At 41.0% G+C, this 19,990-nt stretch overlaps 1 protein-coding gene across 8 annotated transcripts in view; it reads right to left on the bottom strand.

Moving 5' to 3' along the window:
- Positions 1-13,547: 13,547 nt before the first annotated feature.
- KIDINS220 (kinase D interacting substrate 220) overlaps positions 13,548-19,990 on the bottom strand; it is a 105,957-nt gene continuing 99,514 nt past the window's right edge. For 6 of the 8 annotated variants that reach the window (XM_045548998.1, XM_045548996.1, XM_045548993.1 and 3 more), the window contains one exon: positions 17,011-19,901. In XM_045548998.1, coding sequence (XP_045404954.1) covers positions 18,639-19,901 — 1,263 coding nt within the window. In that variant the 3' untranslated portion in view covers positions 17,011-18,638. Of the gene's footprint in view, positions 14,030-15,249; positions 15,302-17,010; positions 19,902-19,990 lie in introns of those variants that run through there. The other 2 variants (XM_045549000.1, XM_045548999.1) reach the window with 2 other exon arrangements.

The following is a 19,990-nucleotide window of genomic DNA, read 5'->3' on the forward strand; positions in this document are numbered from 1 at the left end:
GATTCCTTCATTGTTGGTGAAAACCCATGTAGAGACCCCGAGATCATGAGCAAGCACTACATTCCATAGGTCCTACAAGTAGGAAATGCCTCTTTAAAAAATGGCTAACTTCCTGCTGCAGGCACCATTTTAGGTGCTCTGCAGAAACATTTGGTGGAAATGGCAGGGATAATTTTGGCCATGTAACTCCTCCAGGCATATCTTGCTTTGTCACTAAAACTCTCGATTTAGGAATTATGCTGGCATTTCCTCCAGCTGCTGAAATGTCTAGATGTCAATGGTTTATATCTGTCTTTTTTAGTTATAGCCAAGATATTTCAAACATATTTACTAGACCACAATTAACTTGGTTTTTTAACCCAAGAAAATAGCATATTAAGTAATCACGTGTCTTTAGATACTTTTACTTTTTCTAAATAATGTTCCCAACTGATTGAAACACCTGACCATCAATGGTACCTTGAGCTGAAGTAGATAATAATGTAATATTTCCACTTCTACAATGGCAAGGAGAATTTTGGCATATCTCAAAGATATGTATTTATTACATAATGTATAGTTTATATTATTTTATTAAATATAATATATATTATCTATATCATATATATTATATTCTTCAGATGTGCCAAAATTCTCTCAGCCATTGTAGAATATATTTACATATGTAAATAGAATGTATCTATTTCTATTCAGAAGAACCACACTATTAAATTATTTGCACTTGAAATGATTATTATAATAATAAATTAAATGACAAAGCAAAATGGGTCCACAGGTAGAATAGCCAAGGAAGAACTTTAGGCGTTCTTCCCCCACCACATGCACGCAGCTTGTCTGTGGGAAGATCTTTTAATTACTGAAAGCTCACACATGGTTGATGGTGTTCTTCAGTCTTGGCATTGCAGGTGACAGCCCTCAAGTCCTAGTGCTTGGTTGAGGTAGACAGAAGGACCAAGGTGCTGGAAATGCAGCTCATGCCCTTGGCTATTTCCACACATTTACACATAGGAAGGTGGTAGCTTTTTCGTAATATCTAGATAGATAAAGACAAGGGACTTGAATCCTAAATCTTATGTTGATATGCAATCCCAAAATAGTATATATTGAAGATTTTTATACACTTCAACATTTTCTGTGTAAGGCCTTTATATTCTTAGTTATAGGCAAGAGCCCAAGTTTTCTGAGATCCCATAGCCAAATCATCAGTGAAATAGAAGAAGAAAAAAAAACTCTCACTGGAAGCCATATGCAAAGGGTGGCGAGAGTGTCTGCAAAGAACGCCATTTCTATTTTTTACATCTCTTCCACTATAGTAAGGGTGTGAATTTTAACTGACATTTTCCAACTAGTGAAAATCATTCCAGGGTGGGGAGGGGAACGGAGGCAATTAGACACCAAAAGAGGGCTGGAGGCTGCGATGTTGAAGGAAAATATCTACTTGGTTTCAAATATTTTCCACCAAGACAGCCTCCTGCCCCAAGCCAACCTCACAGAAAGCCTGTGGGGCAGGAAGCTTCGGAACATTGTGCCCTTTTTCTCTGCCGTTCACCACGGGGTGTGAGGGAGTGTGTGCACCAACTGGCTCTCAGTCCGCCAGAGGCGAAAGGAGGGGATCGTTTCTGCTCTGTTCTCCTGCCCCAGATTAGCAGTTCTTGAGATCAAGCTGGGACGCACCAGGCATGCAGCAGACGTGTTTTTCCACTCATTTTCTGCCGTGATAGAATCAGTCCCTACAAACTATTTGTCTTCCTTCTCCCTGTAGTGATCTGTGGCAATTTGTATCTTCCTAAAATGGCTGTAAAAATACTTCTGGTCCCACATGCTCTTGTAGAACCCTGCCACTCCTGCAACAGGAGGGGACATCTATGTCTCCTGCCCTTGACTCTGAGCTGGCCTTTGTGATTGCCTCCAACAGGATGCCATGAAAGGAAGTGACATTCTGTGACTTCCAAGACTAGGTCATAAAAGGTGATAGGACTTCTGCCTGGTTCTCTCTCTTGGGACGTTCATCCTTGGTTTGTAGCTGCCATTTTATGAGGAAGCCCAAGCTGCAGAGAGAGACCATGTGTAGGAGTTGCCACCAATAGCTGCCGTCCCAGCTGACAGCCAACATTGCCTGTCAGACACGTGAGTAAGGAAGCCTATGAGGCACCCCCAGCCCCAGCCACCATCTGGCCACAACTGCATGAAAGACCTGAAATAGGACACCTGGCTGAGGCCAGTCAACCCCAGAACTGTAGAACTATAAGAAAAAAATATTGATAATAAATATCTATAATAAGCAATTGTTTTATGTCATTCCATTTGGAGTTATTTCTTATGCAGCAATTGATAATCTGAATATGGTCTGGAAAGGTAAGAGAGCAAATAGAATTACTATCTTCAAATATTTTTCTTTATGTAAACCATTTTGAAAAACTATGTATTCACTCACACATTTTTTTAAGTTGCCATCTAAAATTTTTGCTGTCAGTTTAAATGTCTGCAAAAGAAAATTTCATGCCAAATAGTCAGAGTATTCTCTTCAGTGCATCCACTGGAATATTAGCACCATTTAATAGCCATGATCACCCATATTTAAAATACAAGAACCATTTCTTCTTTAATAGTCAAAAACTTCACATTATTTTTTCTCTCTGAATTAGTGTTTCTATTTCATTTCCCCCATGGGATTTTATTCTAATGTGATACATGTTTATACTTGAAAATTATTTATTGATTACCCTATCATACTTTTCTGTAAAAAAAAGAATATATATATAAATGTACTGCAATTATAAATGTTTTTATTTCCAGTGATCACAAATCATTCTTCAACACTTTATACTTTTTATATAACCATTAAGATAATATTTTATAGGAAATAATCTCCTAATGAGATGAGCTAGACTGATATATTTTTGTATAGAATGAGCTAGAGTTCAGCATGAACTTTTTTTTTTTTTTTTTGGAGAAAGGGTCCCACTCTGTCACCCTAGCTGTAGTGCAGTGTTGTCATCATAGCTCACAGCAACCTCAAACTCCTGGGCTCAAGCGATCCCTCTGCCTCAGCCTCCCAAGTACCTGGGACTACAGGCATGCGCCACTACGCCCAGCTAATTTTTTCATTTTTTTTGTAGAGACAGGGTCTCTCTTCCTCAGGCTGGTCTCGAACTCCTGGCCTCTAATGATCCTCCCACCTCGGCCTCCCAGAGTGCTAGGATTATAAATGTGAACCACCATGCCAGCATGAATTTTATTCCTGCTTTTTTTTTATTTGCATAGATATAAGTACCAAGAAACTTTATTCCCATAAATAAGTAGATGGAAATGGAAGCAGTTATGATGGAACTGTATCATTGGTTCTTTCAACTTCTTCCAAATGATATGCTAGAAATTACATAGTGATTCATCATCAAACATCATTTTCAGTATTCTAGCCAAGGATAGCTCAATTGCATTTGCCTTCAATTTTATTGAGAGTAAAGAATTCGAAACCACTTGGCTTGAACAGTTCCCCAGGCCTTTGAGTTACTCAACTTTTCCATTTCTGAGAATTATAGTATAATAAAAAGGCTTCACCAAGATTTATCAAGTGACTATTAATTTTACCATTTATTCTTTTACTTAGGGGCACCCTGTTGAACAGCTAATGCTCAGAAAGGAGTGAGAAAATGGTAATATCCATCGTGTCAATAAGCCTTTCCCCAAACAATATTTTTGATAGAATGCTTTTTATATTGTGGGCTTTAAGTACATTTTGTCAAAACTGGAAACACAGAAAGTTTGTATAATTATGCAAAATGTCCCCATAAAAACTAAGTGGTAAAGGGTCCTCATTATCAAACAAGTCAGTCAACTCTTACTTTTTGTCTTTAAAAAACTAACTTTATTTTTCCATTCAAAATTCAAATAAACGTGTCCGCAATACCTCCTGGCAGCCAGGTGGCTGTAATTCTAATTCTGCAGGGGGCCTGGCCACGTGGGACGTCTGAGGACACGCCCCCTTCAAGTTTCCTACGGGGCTTGGGGGTCCTCCCTCGGCAGCACTTCCCGATAATTGAGGGAGGGAAGAAAGGGTGTTAAATAAAAACTATCATTCCTGAGCCCTTCTCTCCAATCTATCTCGGCTCAGAACATCCCAGCTCGGACTGACATTCCTTTCCTATATGCGGGCCAACCCGTAGCAGAAACGTGTTTGAGACGCGGAAAGACGGGGTCCTACCGCAGCTTTGGGAGCCTCCTTGAAGCCAGCCTTGCAGGGGTCTTCAGTCTGCTGCCTCTGGGGTTCGCCTCGGGCGAAGGGTTCAGGCCTGTCTTCTGTGAAGTGGAGAAAGGAGGTTGTAAGAGGCAGGAGAGGGCGTGCTTCACTCCCCCCTCCCCGCAGGTGCGATCCCGCCCGCAGGTGCGATCCCGCCCGCAGGTGCGATCCCGCCCACAGGTGCGCTCCCCGCCCCACCAGCTCCGGGAAGAGAACAAGGAAAGGGAGGCCGTGAAAGCGAATCCCTCACCTCTTGCTGCCTGCATGTCTCCAGTTTGCAGACACTCGGTTTAGCACGGAGAGAGGCTACACTTCAGTGTTGGCCGCTCATCCCGGTGTTCGCTGACTGCAGCTCATGAAGGAACATGAGCAGTGCGCTTCCGCCTCCCGGCCTGGAAAATCTAGGGTTATGGGAGTAACTGAAAAGAAATGAAGGCCGGGCGCGGTGGCTCACGCCTGTAATCCTGGCACTCTGGGAGGCCGAGGCGGGAGGATCGCTCAAGCTCAGGAGTTCGAGATCAGCCTGAGCAAGAGCGAGACCCCGTCTCTACTAAAAATAGAAAGAAATTATATATTAAAAAAAGAAAGAACGAAATGAAACTTGGATAGCTTTAGATATGTAAATTTTTGTTTGTTTTCATTTTCATTTTTAACCAAGGTAATATATGAACATAATTTAAAAATCCAAACAATACCAAAATGCTCATAATGAAAAACAGCATCTCTGGCCCATCCCATTGCGCCCATGCCTCTCACTCCCCAGGAGAAACCGGCTTCAGCTCTGCCGCCTTCCTGGATTTACTGCCCCATAGCTAAATAGTGCGCCAACTGCTCTTTCTGGATTTATCAATTCGGGCACCCTATATTCACTTCCTACGCCAACAGTATACATAGACTCTCTCATCTTCACAGAGCTATAACCACAACTGTTATTAAGTCAGCCGTTAGTGTTTACATTATTAAAACCACCAAGTAGCACACCAAGACCATACCTCTATTCTTGCATATACCTTCAGTTTTTCTGAAGCTGATTGTCATATTTTCTCAATTGTTTTCTTTCTTATAAACTTACTTTTAATTTCTCCCAAATTCTCAGATACATCTGTCACCTGTTTGTCAATAAATTTTCCATACAATAAAATGTATCAGTCTTCCCCCTGTCCATGAAGATTTTTTCATCCTGCTTCAGTCTGGCTGCATGGCTGTTGATATGGAATGTACCTTTGCTATAATCTTGACATACTTGACTCTCTTCTCTTTGGAATCCCATTTCCTGGATTGTTTCTCTTCCTATCTCTTGTTTTGCTGGAGTATATCTTGCAGTAGCTTCCTCAGAAAAGTCCATGTATTGCAATCTATTTAGAGTTCTTGCATGTTTGCAAGTCTTTATTCTACACTCTCACTTGATGGATAATTTTTTCCTGGGTAGAGGATTTTAGGTTGAATGACATTTGTCTCTCAGAATTTAAAGGCTTGTTCCAGTATCTTTCAGCTTCCAATATTGCTCTGAGAAGACTATTATGATTCTTTTATTTATATATGAATTATTTACATATGACCCATTTGTTCTTTTCTGCAAGCTTTTAGAATCTTCTATTTATCCCTGAGATACTGAAATTTCATAGTAATGTGCTTTGGAGCAGCTGTTTTTATTCACGATATGGAGTACTGGTGGGCCTTTCCATCCTTCAGTCTGGGTACTTTTTCTTGTAATGTTCTGTGATAAATCCTCCTCTCTGTTTACTGTTTCTAAACCTGCAGTTTGTTGGGTGTTGGATCTCCTGTATTGATTGCCTCACTTTAAAAAAAATTTTCCCTTGTATTGTTCTTTTGTGATTTTATTGTACATTCTGGGAGATTTTCTGAACTTCATCCTTATCCTTTCCATTAAATTTTAAACTTTGTCCATCATTTATTTAATTTCCAAAAATCATTTTTTGTTCTCTAATTGTTCCTTTTTTATATATCGCATTCTGTTCTGGTGGCAGTATCTTCTCTTAGCTACCTGAAAATATTTATTGGAGTTTTTTTTTTTTTTTTAAGTTTTCTTCTGCTCCTCTTTGCATTGTCTGTTTCTTTCAACTATCTTTTTTCTTTCTTTATTTTTCCTTGTTTGTCTGTTTTAGTCATTCTTTTTTATATTGGAAGCTCTCTTAAAGTGTTTCCTGATACTTGGATCTATTCAATCATGTAGCAAAAAAATAGTTATATAGAAAACACAAAAGCTCTATGTTTATAAGATGGAATATGACAGCTGGTGGGCATCACTGAGGCAGGGGACGACACCCCCTGAATGCCAGGCTCCGGTCCTATTTCAGGACTCTTCAGTTGTTCTAGGATTGAATCCCCCAGTCTTCTGCCTGGGGGGGTCCCAGTTGTCAGCTTCCTGAGCGCAGAGCAGGGCATCAGGCCTCCAGCTACTCAGTGTTGCAGAATCTTACTTAATCCCCTTGTTTTAGAACCTGTGCCTCACCCTCCATCCCGTGTCACCAAGTTGGGGGTCTCTATACCAGTTTCTCCAAAGAATCAATGTTCCCTCTCCCCCATGCAGGGGGGAGGAGGGATCAGAGGGGCCAAGAAAGGGTGGTCACCCGCCATGCGGTGGAGCAGGGGCTTTGTGTGGCCATGTGAAAACCGTCAGCCAACCTCCCTAGCCTTACCCCGCTTTCCTCTTGGCCTCAAGAGGACATCCTCGGGCTGCAGGTTCTGTGAGGGCCTGGCAGGGCCCTGTGCATCGACGCTCATCTCTCCAGGGCCTTCGGCAAGCCTTGGGGATATGGCTGGTTCCTCCGCTCTCGAGCCCCTTGTCGTGCCTCATCCGCTTGCCAGGACGGTATTCACTGAACCCTCCCACCTACTCTACTGTCACCTCCCTTCCTGTGCTCTGTGTTCGTGGGCTGACACCTGGGTCAGGAAGGAGAGGAAAGAGGTGCACGTGGTCACTCTCCCAACCGGAACCGGCAGACAGTGACTTGTACTCAGACCTGCGCAAATGAGCATCTCACACCCTGAACAAGCAGCTCAGGCGGCCTCCTCTTTTGGAACTGATTTCAGCAATTAACATCATAGTTTTTTTTTAATATGCTCAATGGTGGATTTGATTTATTGAAATTGCCAAAAGTCATCTGGAGGAAAGGCCTGCATTAAGCAGGCCCTTTATAGAATGTTCTATGGAATACTGTCCTACAGGTTGCTCAGGGGAAAAAGGGTTTGGGGTGAGTTAATTTGCAAGAGATTGCACAACGTTTTCTCTTCTTGGGGTTCAAAATGTACACTGAAAGTTCTAGTAAATTATGTAACAAAGCAACCTATTTGGTTGGATTTTCTAAATGGACCACAGATCCGGTTTACATGTGCGCAGCACCTGCTAACATCTTCACATGCCCCATCCTCCCCAGGACATTCCCAGGGAAAGGCTGAGCTAAGTGACAAAGCTGGTGACAGACTTGGGCCAGAAGCTATTGCAGCTCTTTCGGAAAACCCCCTTCAACTGGGCCCCCGTCGTGGTGAGGCCCCGCTCGGCTACCTGTGCTGCGAAGCCTTCTTTGCACCGTTGGGAGGGTGAGCAGGATGCCGTGGATGGACGTCTCAACCTCAGGGACTGAACAGTATCACAGAGGTCAGGGGAACAAAGCAACGCGTTCTTTGTTTGTGATTTTGACATGTGCACTAGTTGGGATCTTGGGAATGTTGTCATTTTTCAGTGCAAACTTTGATATTTTGTTTCTGGGTTCCAGAGAAAACACCATCTCTCATCACCCAGTACTGTTTTCCACGAATCCATGCTATTTTTGTCCAGTGTCCTTAGAAAGACTACAACAAATGTCAAGGCTTTGATTTATCCGTTTGTCACTCAAATTCACGGTATATCTTTCAAAAAGTCTTACCTGGTATTTAAGTCGTCCCTCAGAATATGTGATCATGTCTTGAAAGTTAACTCTTCATTCTCCCAGTACTTGTCACTTGGCTAAACTCACATCTTTCCCACGATTCTGTAAGTGATGGCCTGTTCACTTGGATTGTCTTCCATACCTTCCATACCCTGTTTCATTTTCTCGCCACACTCACTTTTTATGTCTTTCATTCCAATAAAGGCTTTTATTTATGTATTTAAATTTTACATGAAAATTTAACTTCACATGAACTTTGATATTAATTCTTTGCTCCAGATAATGTCCACTTTCTTTCAAGCCAATGCATAATACATTATTCTGTTTTTTTAGGCTGCTAGAGCAAAATTAATTTAGACAATGCTGAGATTAATGCTGCTACATGTTAAAACAAGTTGCAACATGCTGGAAAACATTTTGAGCCTGGATTTTTAAATTTGCAAATTAAGAATACTGGACCAGACTCCAACTCTACAGTCTCTTTGGAAACCTTTAAAATGCTTCGTCTATTGCTAAGCTCAGGACTCTTCTGTTTCCATAAGTTACACAAGAACATTCTTATTAACTTATCATTCATTAAATTTATCTAAAATTTTTGAGATTCAGTTATGTTTCAGTCTATTGTAGCTCTTTCAGGAACAAATTCTGTTAACTTGCACACCAAGTTCAGGTTCGACCCTTGGTCCAGCACCTTGCATATAGCAGTGACTACGTGAATGAACATTTTCTTAGTCTGTGATAAGTTTTCAAGCTTCAAGGGTTACCCCCCCACACATACAGACAAATGCACTTCAATAGAAGATGTCGAGATATTGTGCCCGGAGGCACAGCGTTGCAGCATGCGAGGAAGAGAGGAGCGTGCATTCTGGGAGTCTGAAGTGAGGACAAACTCATGAAGATAAGGTCCATCTGTACATTTAGTTTCCTGAAGATATTTGGAATATTTAGGAAAAACTAGTTAGGTGGACAACTTCAGCTGAGAAATCAGTTTGCACAGGAGTAAATTTGGGTCGGCCATTGCAGCGCCTGAATGCCCACCTGGGTCGTTAGAATTTGATTCTGCGAGTGACAGGGAGCCGGTGAACAGCGCCGGGCAGGAGGTGGCAGTGGTGAAGGCCGCACTTGGGAGGCTCCTTCGGCGTTTCTGTGCCGAAAGGAAAAGGGGGGCAGGCTGGAGGCAGGTGACAAGGATGGCTAGGTTAAAGATGGGGGGACCCCACAGGGAGCCGAGTGGCGATGTGCTGTGCAGCGGAAACCTCTCAGACTTGGAGTCAGAAAACCGGAGTTGGTGTTTTGTTCTGCTTACAGCTGGGTAAACTTGAGGGGTAGAGAGATCTCAAATTCTTGAATCTTCTTTCCCCCCAACCAAAAAATAGAGATAGTGATAATGTCAGTGTTCTAGAGCAGCGGTCCCCAACCTTTTTTTCCACCAGACGGGGTGGGGGTTGGTTTCGGGATGATTCAAGCGCATTACATCTATTGTGCACTTTATTTCTATTATTAGTACATTGTAATACTTAATAATTATACAACTCGCCACAGGTTGGGGACCCCTATTCTAGGGGACAGTTATAAAAATCAAATGCATTATTAGTATGTAAAAGTTGTAACTTTCTGCAGCTCAGTCTTCTCATTTGTGAACTAGGGATAATAACACTATCCACTTTACAGGATTATAGGCCCTAACGAGTTACTCCAGGCGCGGTGCTACATGATGTCTGGCGCGTGGCAAGTGCTCCAATTGTTAGGCAGACACTTGTGTAAAACTAAAGTGTCACCAGACCGTCTCAACCTGCTGTCTGTTCTCTGTTACTGATGTGTCTGTTCGTCTCTTAACTCTGGTGACTGATTTGTCATTATGAAAGGGAGAAGGGTCCTTGTTTTGCCTATTTCCTTTTCTTCTTTCCTTAGGAGACAATGACCAGAATCATTGGGGTAAAAACAAAAACAAAAACAAAACAAAACAAAAAAACTCTACTGCAGGAATGATTTTTAAAATAGATATATATTTCTTATCTATTAACATTTATTAAGCATTAAACTGTTCAATAATATAGTATGAAGAAAAATACATAGAATGGTATTTGGATTCTATCCAACACAGAATACTGACAATGACATATAAAAGGGCAAGTATATGAAAACCAGATAACAATAGCATTGCAAATAAGATGAATATATTCAACGTTATAAATAAACTTTAATGTAGTGGTCTAATCCATGAATAATAATGGGATGAGGTACATTAAAAATGTCAATAGATTTTTTAACCAAATATTGAATGTTGTTAAAATAGTTAGTAGGAACAAAGATGTCTGATGTTAAAAATAATCAAGACTTTTTCTCTATAAATATAATTTACATGGCTATAAATTTTTAAGAGTTTTACCTTTCTAAAGCAGACAACTCGCTGAGAGACTCCAAGTCCATTTTAAAACAAGAAAAAAATGATGATGATGATATAGCAAATAGAGCTAAAATTAAAATGTATCTTGGAAAAATGTGAATGTTGACTCATTCCCAACTGGCAAGGAACAATGATGATAAATCTAGAACCCAGAGTGGGCATTCTGGAGCCACACTGCCTGGGCCTGACCCCCAGCCCTGCCACTTACTAGCTGTGTGACTTTGGGAAATTACGTAACATCTCTGTGTCTCAGTTTCTCATTTGTGAATTGAGGATAACAGTAACTATTATATGAGGTTGTCATGAAAATTATATTAGTTACTACATATAAAGGCCTTAGAACATTGTCAGGTATACATTGTATGTCTAGAAAAGGTAAGCTGTTTCTATTACAATAAATGCATAAATAACCAAAATGAATATAGGATGATTAGCTAATAAATATTCAACTAATATTGAATAACTAATAAATATTCAACAGAAAATGTTGAATTTGGGGGTCAGTTGAATACAAGTCATCACCAGCCTATTCATATTGCTAAAGATACAACTCAATATAACCAAATTTAACCATGCCATATATTAAAATAATATCACATTTCATTAAGTCTAACAAGATAAAATCAACTGTAGGAGCTTTAGGAACCATTAAAAAAAATGTTGCCATTGATATTATGGATTGCAAGACATACTCTAATATCACATAAGTCAAAAGGTAAAAAAAATGTGCATCTTAGAATTGAAAAAGTCTATGAAAAAACTGGAAAGTGGTCCAGGGAATTGGACTGTAGAAGAGTTTGTTTAAAAACAAAAATGCAGACATAAAGTCTAATTTGCCCCACTGACTTCTAAGGCGGGGGCAGTATTTCTGGGACAGGAGGCTTAGCGTCTGGTCAACTACCAAGCCCTGGGCCGCCAGGGACAAGGGCATGCCCTGGGCTAGGGAGCCTGGCAGGAACACATCCTACCACACCTGCCAGGTACAAGCAGAAGCCACCAAGAGTTACCATTGCCACTGTTGGGGGCGGGGGGAGGAGGCTAAAGAAACAATAGCACCAGAATGTTTATATCATCAATATATATAATCAAATCTTAAAAATCAAGCAGATTCTGGGTGGGTTTGATGGTCTGTGGGAGTCCCTTGAATAAAAAGCATCCCAGAAGAGCTGTGAAACTTCATCTTCCCACCCACCCCCTTTTTTTTTTTTTTGAGACAGAGTCTCCCTCTGTTCCCCTGGCTAGATAGAGTACAGTGGCATCATCATACCTCATTGCAGCCTCAAACTCCTGGGCTCAAGCAATCCTCCTGCCTCGGCCTCCCAAGTAGCTGAGACTACAGGCACGTGCCACCACACCTGTCTAATTTTTCTATTTTTAATAGAGATGGGGTCTCACTCTTGCTCAGGCTGGTCTGGAATTCCTGAGCTCAAGCAATCCTCCTACCTTGGCCTCCCACAGTGCTAGGATTACCGGCGTGAGCACTGTGCCTGGCCAATCTTTCCCCTATTCTTAACCTTGCCTGCAACCTGCTCTGCATTAGAAATTAAGCTTTTCAGTGCATGGAAAGAACTGGCTTATTGAAAACTACCCTTCCCTAAAACCCTTCTTTGAGTTAGGTGTTATGATTTTAACAGACCTCACCATCAGAATAAAAACTGCACATAAAGTAAAACTTAAGAGATGTCAACAAGAAGAACTGACTGCTGTTCCATACCAGATGAATTCACCACATGTGGTCTGCTGTGGATAATCCATGTCAACATCTAAATGGCAAAGACTCCGAAACGCTCCCCTTCCGCCAGGGCGCACAGTCACAGATTTCCCGTCTCAGTGGGAGCCCGTGACTTAGGAAAGCCAAGGGAACGTGGGTGACAGTGCCATGTGCATCACTCACAGGCCTGGACAGGTGTGCTCCTCCACCCCGTCTCCTCCCCTAAGTGTGGACCAGAGGCAGAAGGCGGGGCAGAGGGCTCTGAAGCCTTGCAGGACGGTGGAGCCCAGGATGAAGGAGCCTGGGTCTCTGGAGTCTTTATGTGAACTTAGTTGACAGTGAATGTGACATGAGCAAAAAATAAGCTTCAAATGGATTAAGTTAGTAAGGTTTGGGAATTGTTGTTACGGTGGTTTGCCTACCTCAACGTGATAAAGAAATTTTCAATCACCACGTAATGACTCACTCATACATAAAGTCGTCTATACGGAATCCCAAGATAATATGCTCATTTTAGGTCAATCAGAGTGTTCTGAGGTGGGGATGACAGCAATCAGTAAGGACGGTCATTGGAAATAAGCAGCCTCCCTGAAGGAGAAGTTGGAAACTGAGCCCCGGATAGCGTAAGTCACATCCCAGACTTTGTGATGGTCCTGATATTATCCCAAAGAAAATGTAGAGTGGAACCATTTAAATTTGATTCTAGAATTATATCAATTTATAAGATGGGCATCGTCATGGAGGACTAAACCAAGTACACAAAAGGATTTAAAAATACAGCCAAGAAGGACGCACAGCCTAGCACGTCATTAGCGCTTGTGGAGATGGGCTGTGGGTACCGTCCCTGGGAGTTTTTACCAAAACATGCTATTCTGTCTTGGAAGAGTCCTGAAATCATACACAGAACAGCTTACGGAGCAGGCGGGTGACAGGGTGAGTACAGAGTGAGCGGGAAGCTGGGCCTGTGAGGGGCTACAGCACCACCTCAGTATTTTTAAGGCTCTGGGTGGGATTTGCGAGCAGACCACCCCAGCTCAGCTCCCCACATAGACACACTTGATTCACTCACTCAGCAAGTGTTCACTGAATGTCCACTGGCCATCTGACATCTAGGATTTGGTCTCAAAGCTGTCTTGAGGTTTTTCCCATTCTACTGCTCTAAGGAATGTTTTCTGGTAAAATAGGATGAGTACATGACAACCTCAAAAAAACTTAAGACAAAAGAAGACTGAAGAAAACCAGGTAAGGGACAGCAGAGGGAGAAAACCACAAAGCACTCAAAAAGAAAATTCCTTTCTTTCTAAATAAAAAGTTTAATTTGCAGTAAGTATAATAATATGCAGTCTACAAATTCTCAGAAACACAGCTAAAAAAGTGCAAGTATCAGGAATTATGATAAATTTGAAAATAATCTAACTTTTTATCAGATATCTGACCAAGAGGATGCTATCAGATATGAAATGTCAGTTATGTAGTTTATTTTACATGCTTCTTGCTATATACATTTGGGCTTTTACCTAAAATTTCATAAAAGGAACACTTCATTGGAACTAACTTAAATTCTACAAGTACTGAGAACAAACAGAGCTGGTAGAGGTGAACACATCTCTTCTCCGGCCGACTGGACAGCAGGGTTACTGAACGGTGGGCAGGCCGTGTCTTCTGTCCCCCCTGACATTTGGCGAGGAAACCAACTGTGAGGACCGACCCGCGCTGCCAGGAGAAATGAGAAACGAGCTTGGGTCTACGGGCAAGGAACTAAGCTCTAGAGCCCTTGTTGCCTTGAAAGAAAACGAGGTAAATAAGTATAAAATGTTAACATGAGAAAATGACAGTGGACAATCAAGACGATCTTAATTACTTCAAACAGCTTAATTTTAATAATATGGAGGATATAGTTCTATATTCTTTCTAAAGGTAAAATGTCATTTACTCAGTTAATTCAGTTTGATGTTATTATTCCATGTTTTGCTGACTCCCAGCAAAACTCAGAGAGGGTTCCTCATACGTATCACTAGTGTAAGTAACTTTACAAAAAGCATATTTAACCAGAAGTATGAAGGACTTAAGCGTATTCTTCGTGAACAAATGACTCCTAGGCAGACTCTGTGTATTTTGTGTGTTTGAAACATAACACCGCCTGTATTTCACATTAGGTGACTCAGGCTATTGCTAATTTAGGTTGGTCTTCACTCCACATAGGTGTTTTATTGACCTTTAAAGAGTCATCCTACTAACAGTTTGGAAATAATTGCTCTTCCTTCTTGACCAACCCTTTCATTCTTATAAATTCTTCTTTTTCCAAAGTGCCTCACTGTGCTGGAAATTCAGGACGGTGCTCATCCTACAACTACCCAGGCCCCACGCCAAAAGGGATTCTGCTCCAAGTTCCACAAAGACCCTGTCACGAAACCTTTCACCCCCAGCGCGGGCGTGTGACACACCAGACTCTGATGCTGGAGTCAGCCAAAGTGGAGGTCTGCTAGTCATTTTACTTAAAGAGCTTTGACCATGTAGATAACAGTATTTAAGTTCTAGCAATCATTTTAGATGTTGTGAAAGCGATGAGAACTACAAATCCTCTAACTGGTGAGAACTTTTTCAACAGCTGGCTTTAGAGTGCAGTCATGCACCACCTTACAAGGGAGACACGTTCTGGGAAACTCATCTGTAGGTGACTTCATCCTTGTGCGAACATCACAGAACGCACTTAGGCGAACGCAGCGTGCAGCCTACGACATGCCTAGGCTGTGTGCTCTAGCCTGTTGCTCCCGGGCTACAAACCTGCAGAGCGTGTCACCCTGCTGATTACTGCAGGCAGCTGTAACACAATGGTAAGTAACTGTGTATCTAAACATAGCTAAACATAGAAACGGTACAGTAAAAATACGGTATTATAATCGTATGAGGCTACTGTCACACATGCGATCTACTGCTGACCAAAATGTCCTTAGCGGGCACATGACTGTAGCTGACTTTGAAAACTAATTTTTTTACATACCTTAAATTGTATCCTCTGAAGAGCTATCTATCTCAAGAACAGCATTTTCTTCCTAGGCATGAAAGGGTTTAAAATTACGTAAGATTCTAAATTCTCTATTTAATCAGTCTCAACCAGGGATTCTCAACCTTTGTGATAAGCAGTTAAAAAGCCATCAGTGCTGGCTCACTGTTATCTATAAATTTCTATTTTTCAGTTCATTTGCATAATTATGGCCTATGCTTAAAATCCTGAGGTAGGGGAGGGTAAAGAGGCCCTTGACCTGGAAATTAGAAATGAAGTCATTTCTGACAGCTGCCCAAGGCTGCCCGCCCCGCCCCACCCCGGCAAAGTTCACGGCTGTTTCTTCCCTTCTGCCTGGTGTCAGGGCAGGTCCAGAAGGGAAGGTGGGGAGTAACGGAGCACAGATACTCAGTTTCAAGCATTTGCCAAAGAAGTTAATTTTATGGCGCCTTTCCTTCGACCTGTTTATTCTCAAGGTCACTCACGCCTTAGATAAAGGGGAACAGTGCATCTAGTTCGCTCCAGTTCTTGCTAGCTATGTCGAGGTACTCAGGAGTTAGCCAGGTACCTCCCCGAGGTACCTCAGGGATTTTTAAACTCCGGGATACTTCTAAATAGGCTGAGAATTCCTGGTGTAACTAAAAATCATGTGGTCTTAAAACCTTTTAAATTTAGTATGTTAGCCAGAAGAAAAAAGGATTTAATTTCATTCAAAATATATCTTCTAATGGTTAGTATTTGTAAGAAACAAATCATAATTACAAATATATTTTACTGCAGGACTGTAACATGCAAATGATCTAAAGAGTTCTCGAGATGAGGATGTTAGCGAATAAGTTTCCAAAATTACTTGGCTAGGCAAATAAAATGATTTTAACCACTATATAAATAAAACTCATGTAAGTAAAATATAACATGAAGACAAATTTTCCTTTTAATATTTAAAATGTTGGTTGTTATGAATGCTCAAATTTCCCAGTGTTAGAGAGGTGCTCCTGAAACATCCAGCACTTTGTAAGTTGCTTCAGTTGAAAGATCAAGAAGCTTCTTTTCATTTCTAGTCTTCTCTTGAAGAAAGGTTGCTCTCACAGGTAGCACTCCAAAAGGCCAAGAACAATCTGCTTAATGTTAGGCTACATTAACGGGCCTATCTGTGGCTTTAAGTAAAGGTAAAATGGTTTATGAAGCACAGTCTCTAAATGAGACAGAATCCAAGGGATTAGCAAGTTTAGAGCACCAATTTTCTTTTCTATCATATTTTACCCACCTTAAAGCAGAGTTTTGCATATGTGAGCATTGCACTGAGCTATGTATTACAAATTGACACAGATGAACACAAGCATTGACACACAGGTTCAAAAGGATGATGGTGTGTGATTCAATAACTCAACTGATTTGTCATTTTCTGTATCAGTATGAAAAAGCAAATCTTTCCAGGATGTTCATGTAATAAACTGATATCCTCCCAGGATCTGACAACCTAACCCTGTGGCTACAGAAATGACTGCTCTGTGCTATCGGGCGCTAATGCTTCATGAAAGCACCATTCAGGCACTGGGACTTAGAAGCCAAGTTCTCTCAAAAAGGCTATTTGGGAGCAGTTCAGAACACTCCTGCCAACTCCACGGCTGTACGTGAACCTGAAAGTCTTTAATAAACTTTAGACATATGATAAAACAAACACACAGATTACTTTTTTATTTTTAATCAAAATGTGAATTATCATCACTGTAGTGAATAAAAATTCATGACTCAGAATAGCATGCAATGTTTTATTGTTTTCTAAATCTATTTGTACACTTAATACTCTAGTCTTAATTTCACAAACAGTATAAAGAATGTGCTCTGATGATATTAAGCTGCAATTACTCACCTGAAAAGAAACAAAATATTGCCTCTGAAATAATTACTAATTATACATACTGCAAACTAATAAACACTATAAATATTGAATGTTAAGACTTCAATATATAATGTAAATAACATCCTGCCTTTTTTTAATTGCTTAAAACATTTGTTAAAGATCATGCAAAATAAACACTTCATTAAAATGCTAGATTACACTCAAGCATCAAGGCAATGAAACACAAAAGAGCAACTATTTAGCACAATGACTGGCTAGGTAAATAATTTGATCACCACATTAATAAAAATCCATTAAGTGATAAACATTGCAAATGTAACACTGAATCTAGACAATCGCATATCTGTGACCTCGCCGTCTCTGACCCTATCTGTGACTTGGGATATGCTGCCAGAATTAACTCTACATGAACAAGCTACGTTAAAATGACAAAAGAAATTTCAGTACATGATGACAGGGTACATTTCTAGTCCACACAATACGTAAACATGATTATTCTCTCAACTCTGCTAAGAATTAATGGAAAGTATAGTTTTATAGTTACATCAGTTTTATCTTTTTTTTTTTAACCCCCGCTTTGTTACATGTTTTTAAACTTTTTTAAAAAATGTTTTTCCTTTCTTATGCTCCTCCTCAAGAATTAATATGCTGATTTAGGAACAGATGAAGTAGACAAATTCTGCCCTAGTAAAGGAAAGCAATGATTTAGTTTTACCTAATTAAATATTTCCTTGTTATTTGTCAGTTGCCACTGACCTTTCTGATGTAATTATTTCCTCATTCACTCATTCCATAAATATTTATTAGTGCCTATTATTATCAATGTCTCCCTGATTTTCCAAAAAGAAAATTTGTGGGTTTTTCCCCCCCTCTCATTGCTAAGCTAAGAAAAAGTTGGACACATGATTTAAAAGGGTTGCAGAACACACCAGGGTGGTTTCCTGGGCACAGATGGATGGTGCTGGAAGCCAGGTCTGGGGTTTAAGGAGTAGAGTATCCAGGTAATAAGGAGGTTGTTGGCCTCTCCCCCCACCTACTGTAACCTATAAAATCTTATCTAGATTAAATCCCCTAAGAGCAAAATTTGTTTCTGCTTCATCTAATACCATATCATCCTTCAAATATTTGATGACTGAATATTCTACAAAAGGGGTCCCTAAATTTTTATTTTCTTTGCCAAATTAAGCCCTTTAAATTTAATAGAATATTTCTGACCTATCTTTACATTTAGCTCATGCCTGTCTCATCTCAAAAAGTTTCATGGGGTTATGGGCCAATGAAAAGTATAATGATATTAGTGAGTTTTAAGCTTCTAATTGCAAAGACAATAGAGGATGACTGGTGTACCATCATTCCTTATGCTTCCTTGTTGCACAGTGTATGTCTCAATGACCAAGGGCCTTCCCATCCATTAATTATCTGTAAACGAAATGTATAAACGTGATGTGCACAGACGGATTCTGAATTCAGGGCAATTTTGTCATAGGGCATAGTAATACTACTCTGCTTTTGTGTGTTTCTCTTAAAGAATGCTTTCTCTTTCTTCTCCGAAGCCTGTGCTCTCAGACGGGGCTACGGCATGGAGCTCTGAAGAATCTTTGGAGAGCCTCGTGTAACTCGGACGCTGGCTTCGCTTGTGCGTCATGCTTTTTAGATTTTCATTCTGAACAGCAGTTGGGTTGGGACTGGAACTAGGCCTCAGAATGACTTGAGAAGTCTCCCTGGGCCCCTCCATTTCGTCGAAATTCTGATTGGCCCTGTTGGCCGGGGCACTGTTGTTGTTCAGAGTCAGGGTGCTGGGCGTGCGGTTCAGGTTGTAGGCTTTCTGACACGCAGGCCAGCTTTCTTCAGGGCTGCTGGCTATCAAGCTGCACTCGGAAGGGCTCTTCTTGTCCTCTGAACAGATGGACATCCGAGCTATGATCGGGTCCTGCAGGCCGCTCAAGCTGTGCGGGATTCCGCGCTTGCCACTGTGGCTGTCGTCTTCCAGCTCTATGAGATTCGCCTTTTCGAGCTGGGACTCATCCGCCGCTTCGTTGTGAAGAGAGTGATTGGGGGAACTTTCATTGGATCTCACTCCTGAATCTGAGGAATCCTTTTTGTCCAGAAGGGCATCCGATAAATACTCTTTTGCTTTAATGAAGGTTCTAATTGGCTCGGCGCTGTGTTCAGGAGACTTTGACACTCTCTCGACTTTCCCTTCGGCCTTTTTGTCTTTATCATCCTTGAGCAGTGGCGTATTATCTGATTCTTCCGTTCCAGATTCATCTTCGTCACTGGGCAGTTTCTGATAGCGCAGCCCCCCTCCCTTAAGCTTCAAATCCGTCTGGAAGAGACTGGACCTTTCGGAGGATTTCTTGCCTGGGAGAAGCTTACTGCCTGACTGATCAGATTTTTCATCCTCTTCAGTGATAGGATCCAGGGGTGAGGCATCGTTAGTGGACACCCCTGAGGATGAATAATCTATAACATCTCCCCTCTTCATTAAAAAGGACTTCCTTCCATCATCTTGTTTGGGTTCACTCTCCTTCCCTTTCTCTTGCTCTAGATTAGAATGAATAGAGCCCCCTGACGAACTCTGACCCATGTAGTATGTGCTATGTGGAGAAGATCTGCCGCTAATGGTTGCAGACCCTGTACCCCCTTCTAACTGGGACATCTGAGCAATGTATTCTCTATAGGCATCTCTATACTCGGCCTGCACCTTATCAGTAAGCTTTGAAATTTCAATACTGGAATCCTGGGAATTGAGACTCGAAAGACTTGGGGTTCTGCGAGTTTGTGACTGTGAAGACAGAAAAAAAAAATAATTTAAAAATTCAAATAAGCAAAACAAAAAGCATAATAAACATCAGTTTAGAAAAGATATATGTA

The sequence above is a fragment of the Lemur catta genome, chromosome 4 (assembly GCF_020740605.2).
Source record: "Lemur catta isolate mLemCat1 chromosome 4, mLemCat1.pri, whole genome shotgun sequence".
In the NCBI taxonomy this organism is placed as follows: Eukaryota; Metazoa; Chordata; class Mammalia; order Primates; family Lemuridae; genus Lemur; species Lemur catta.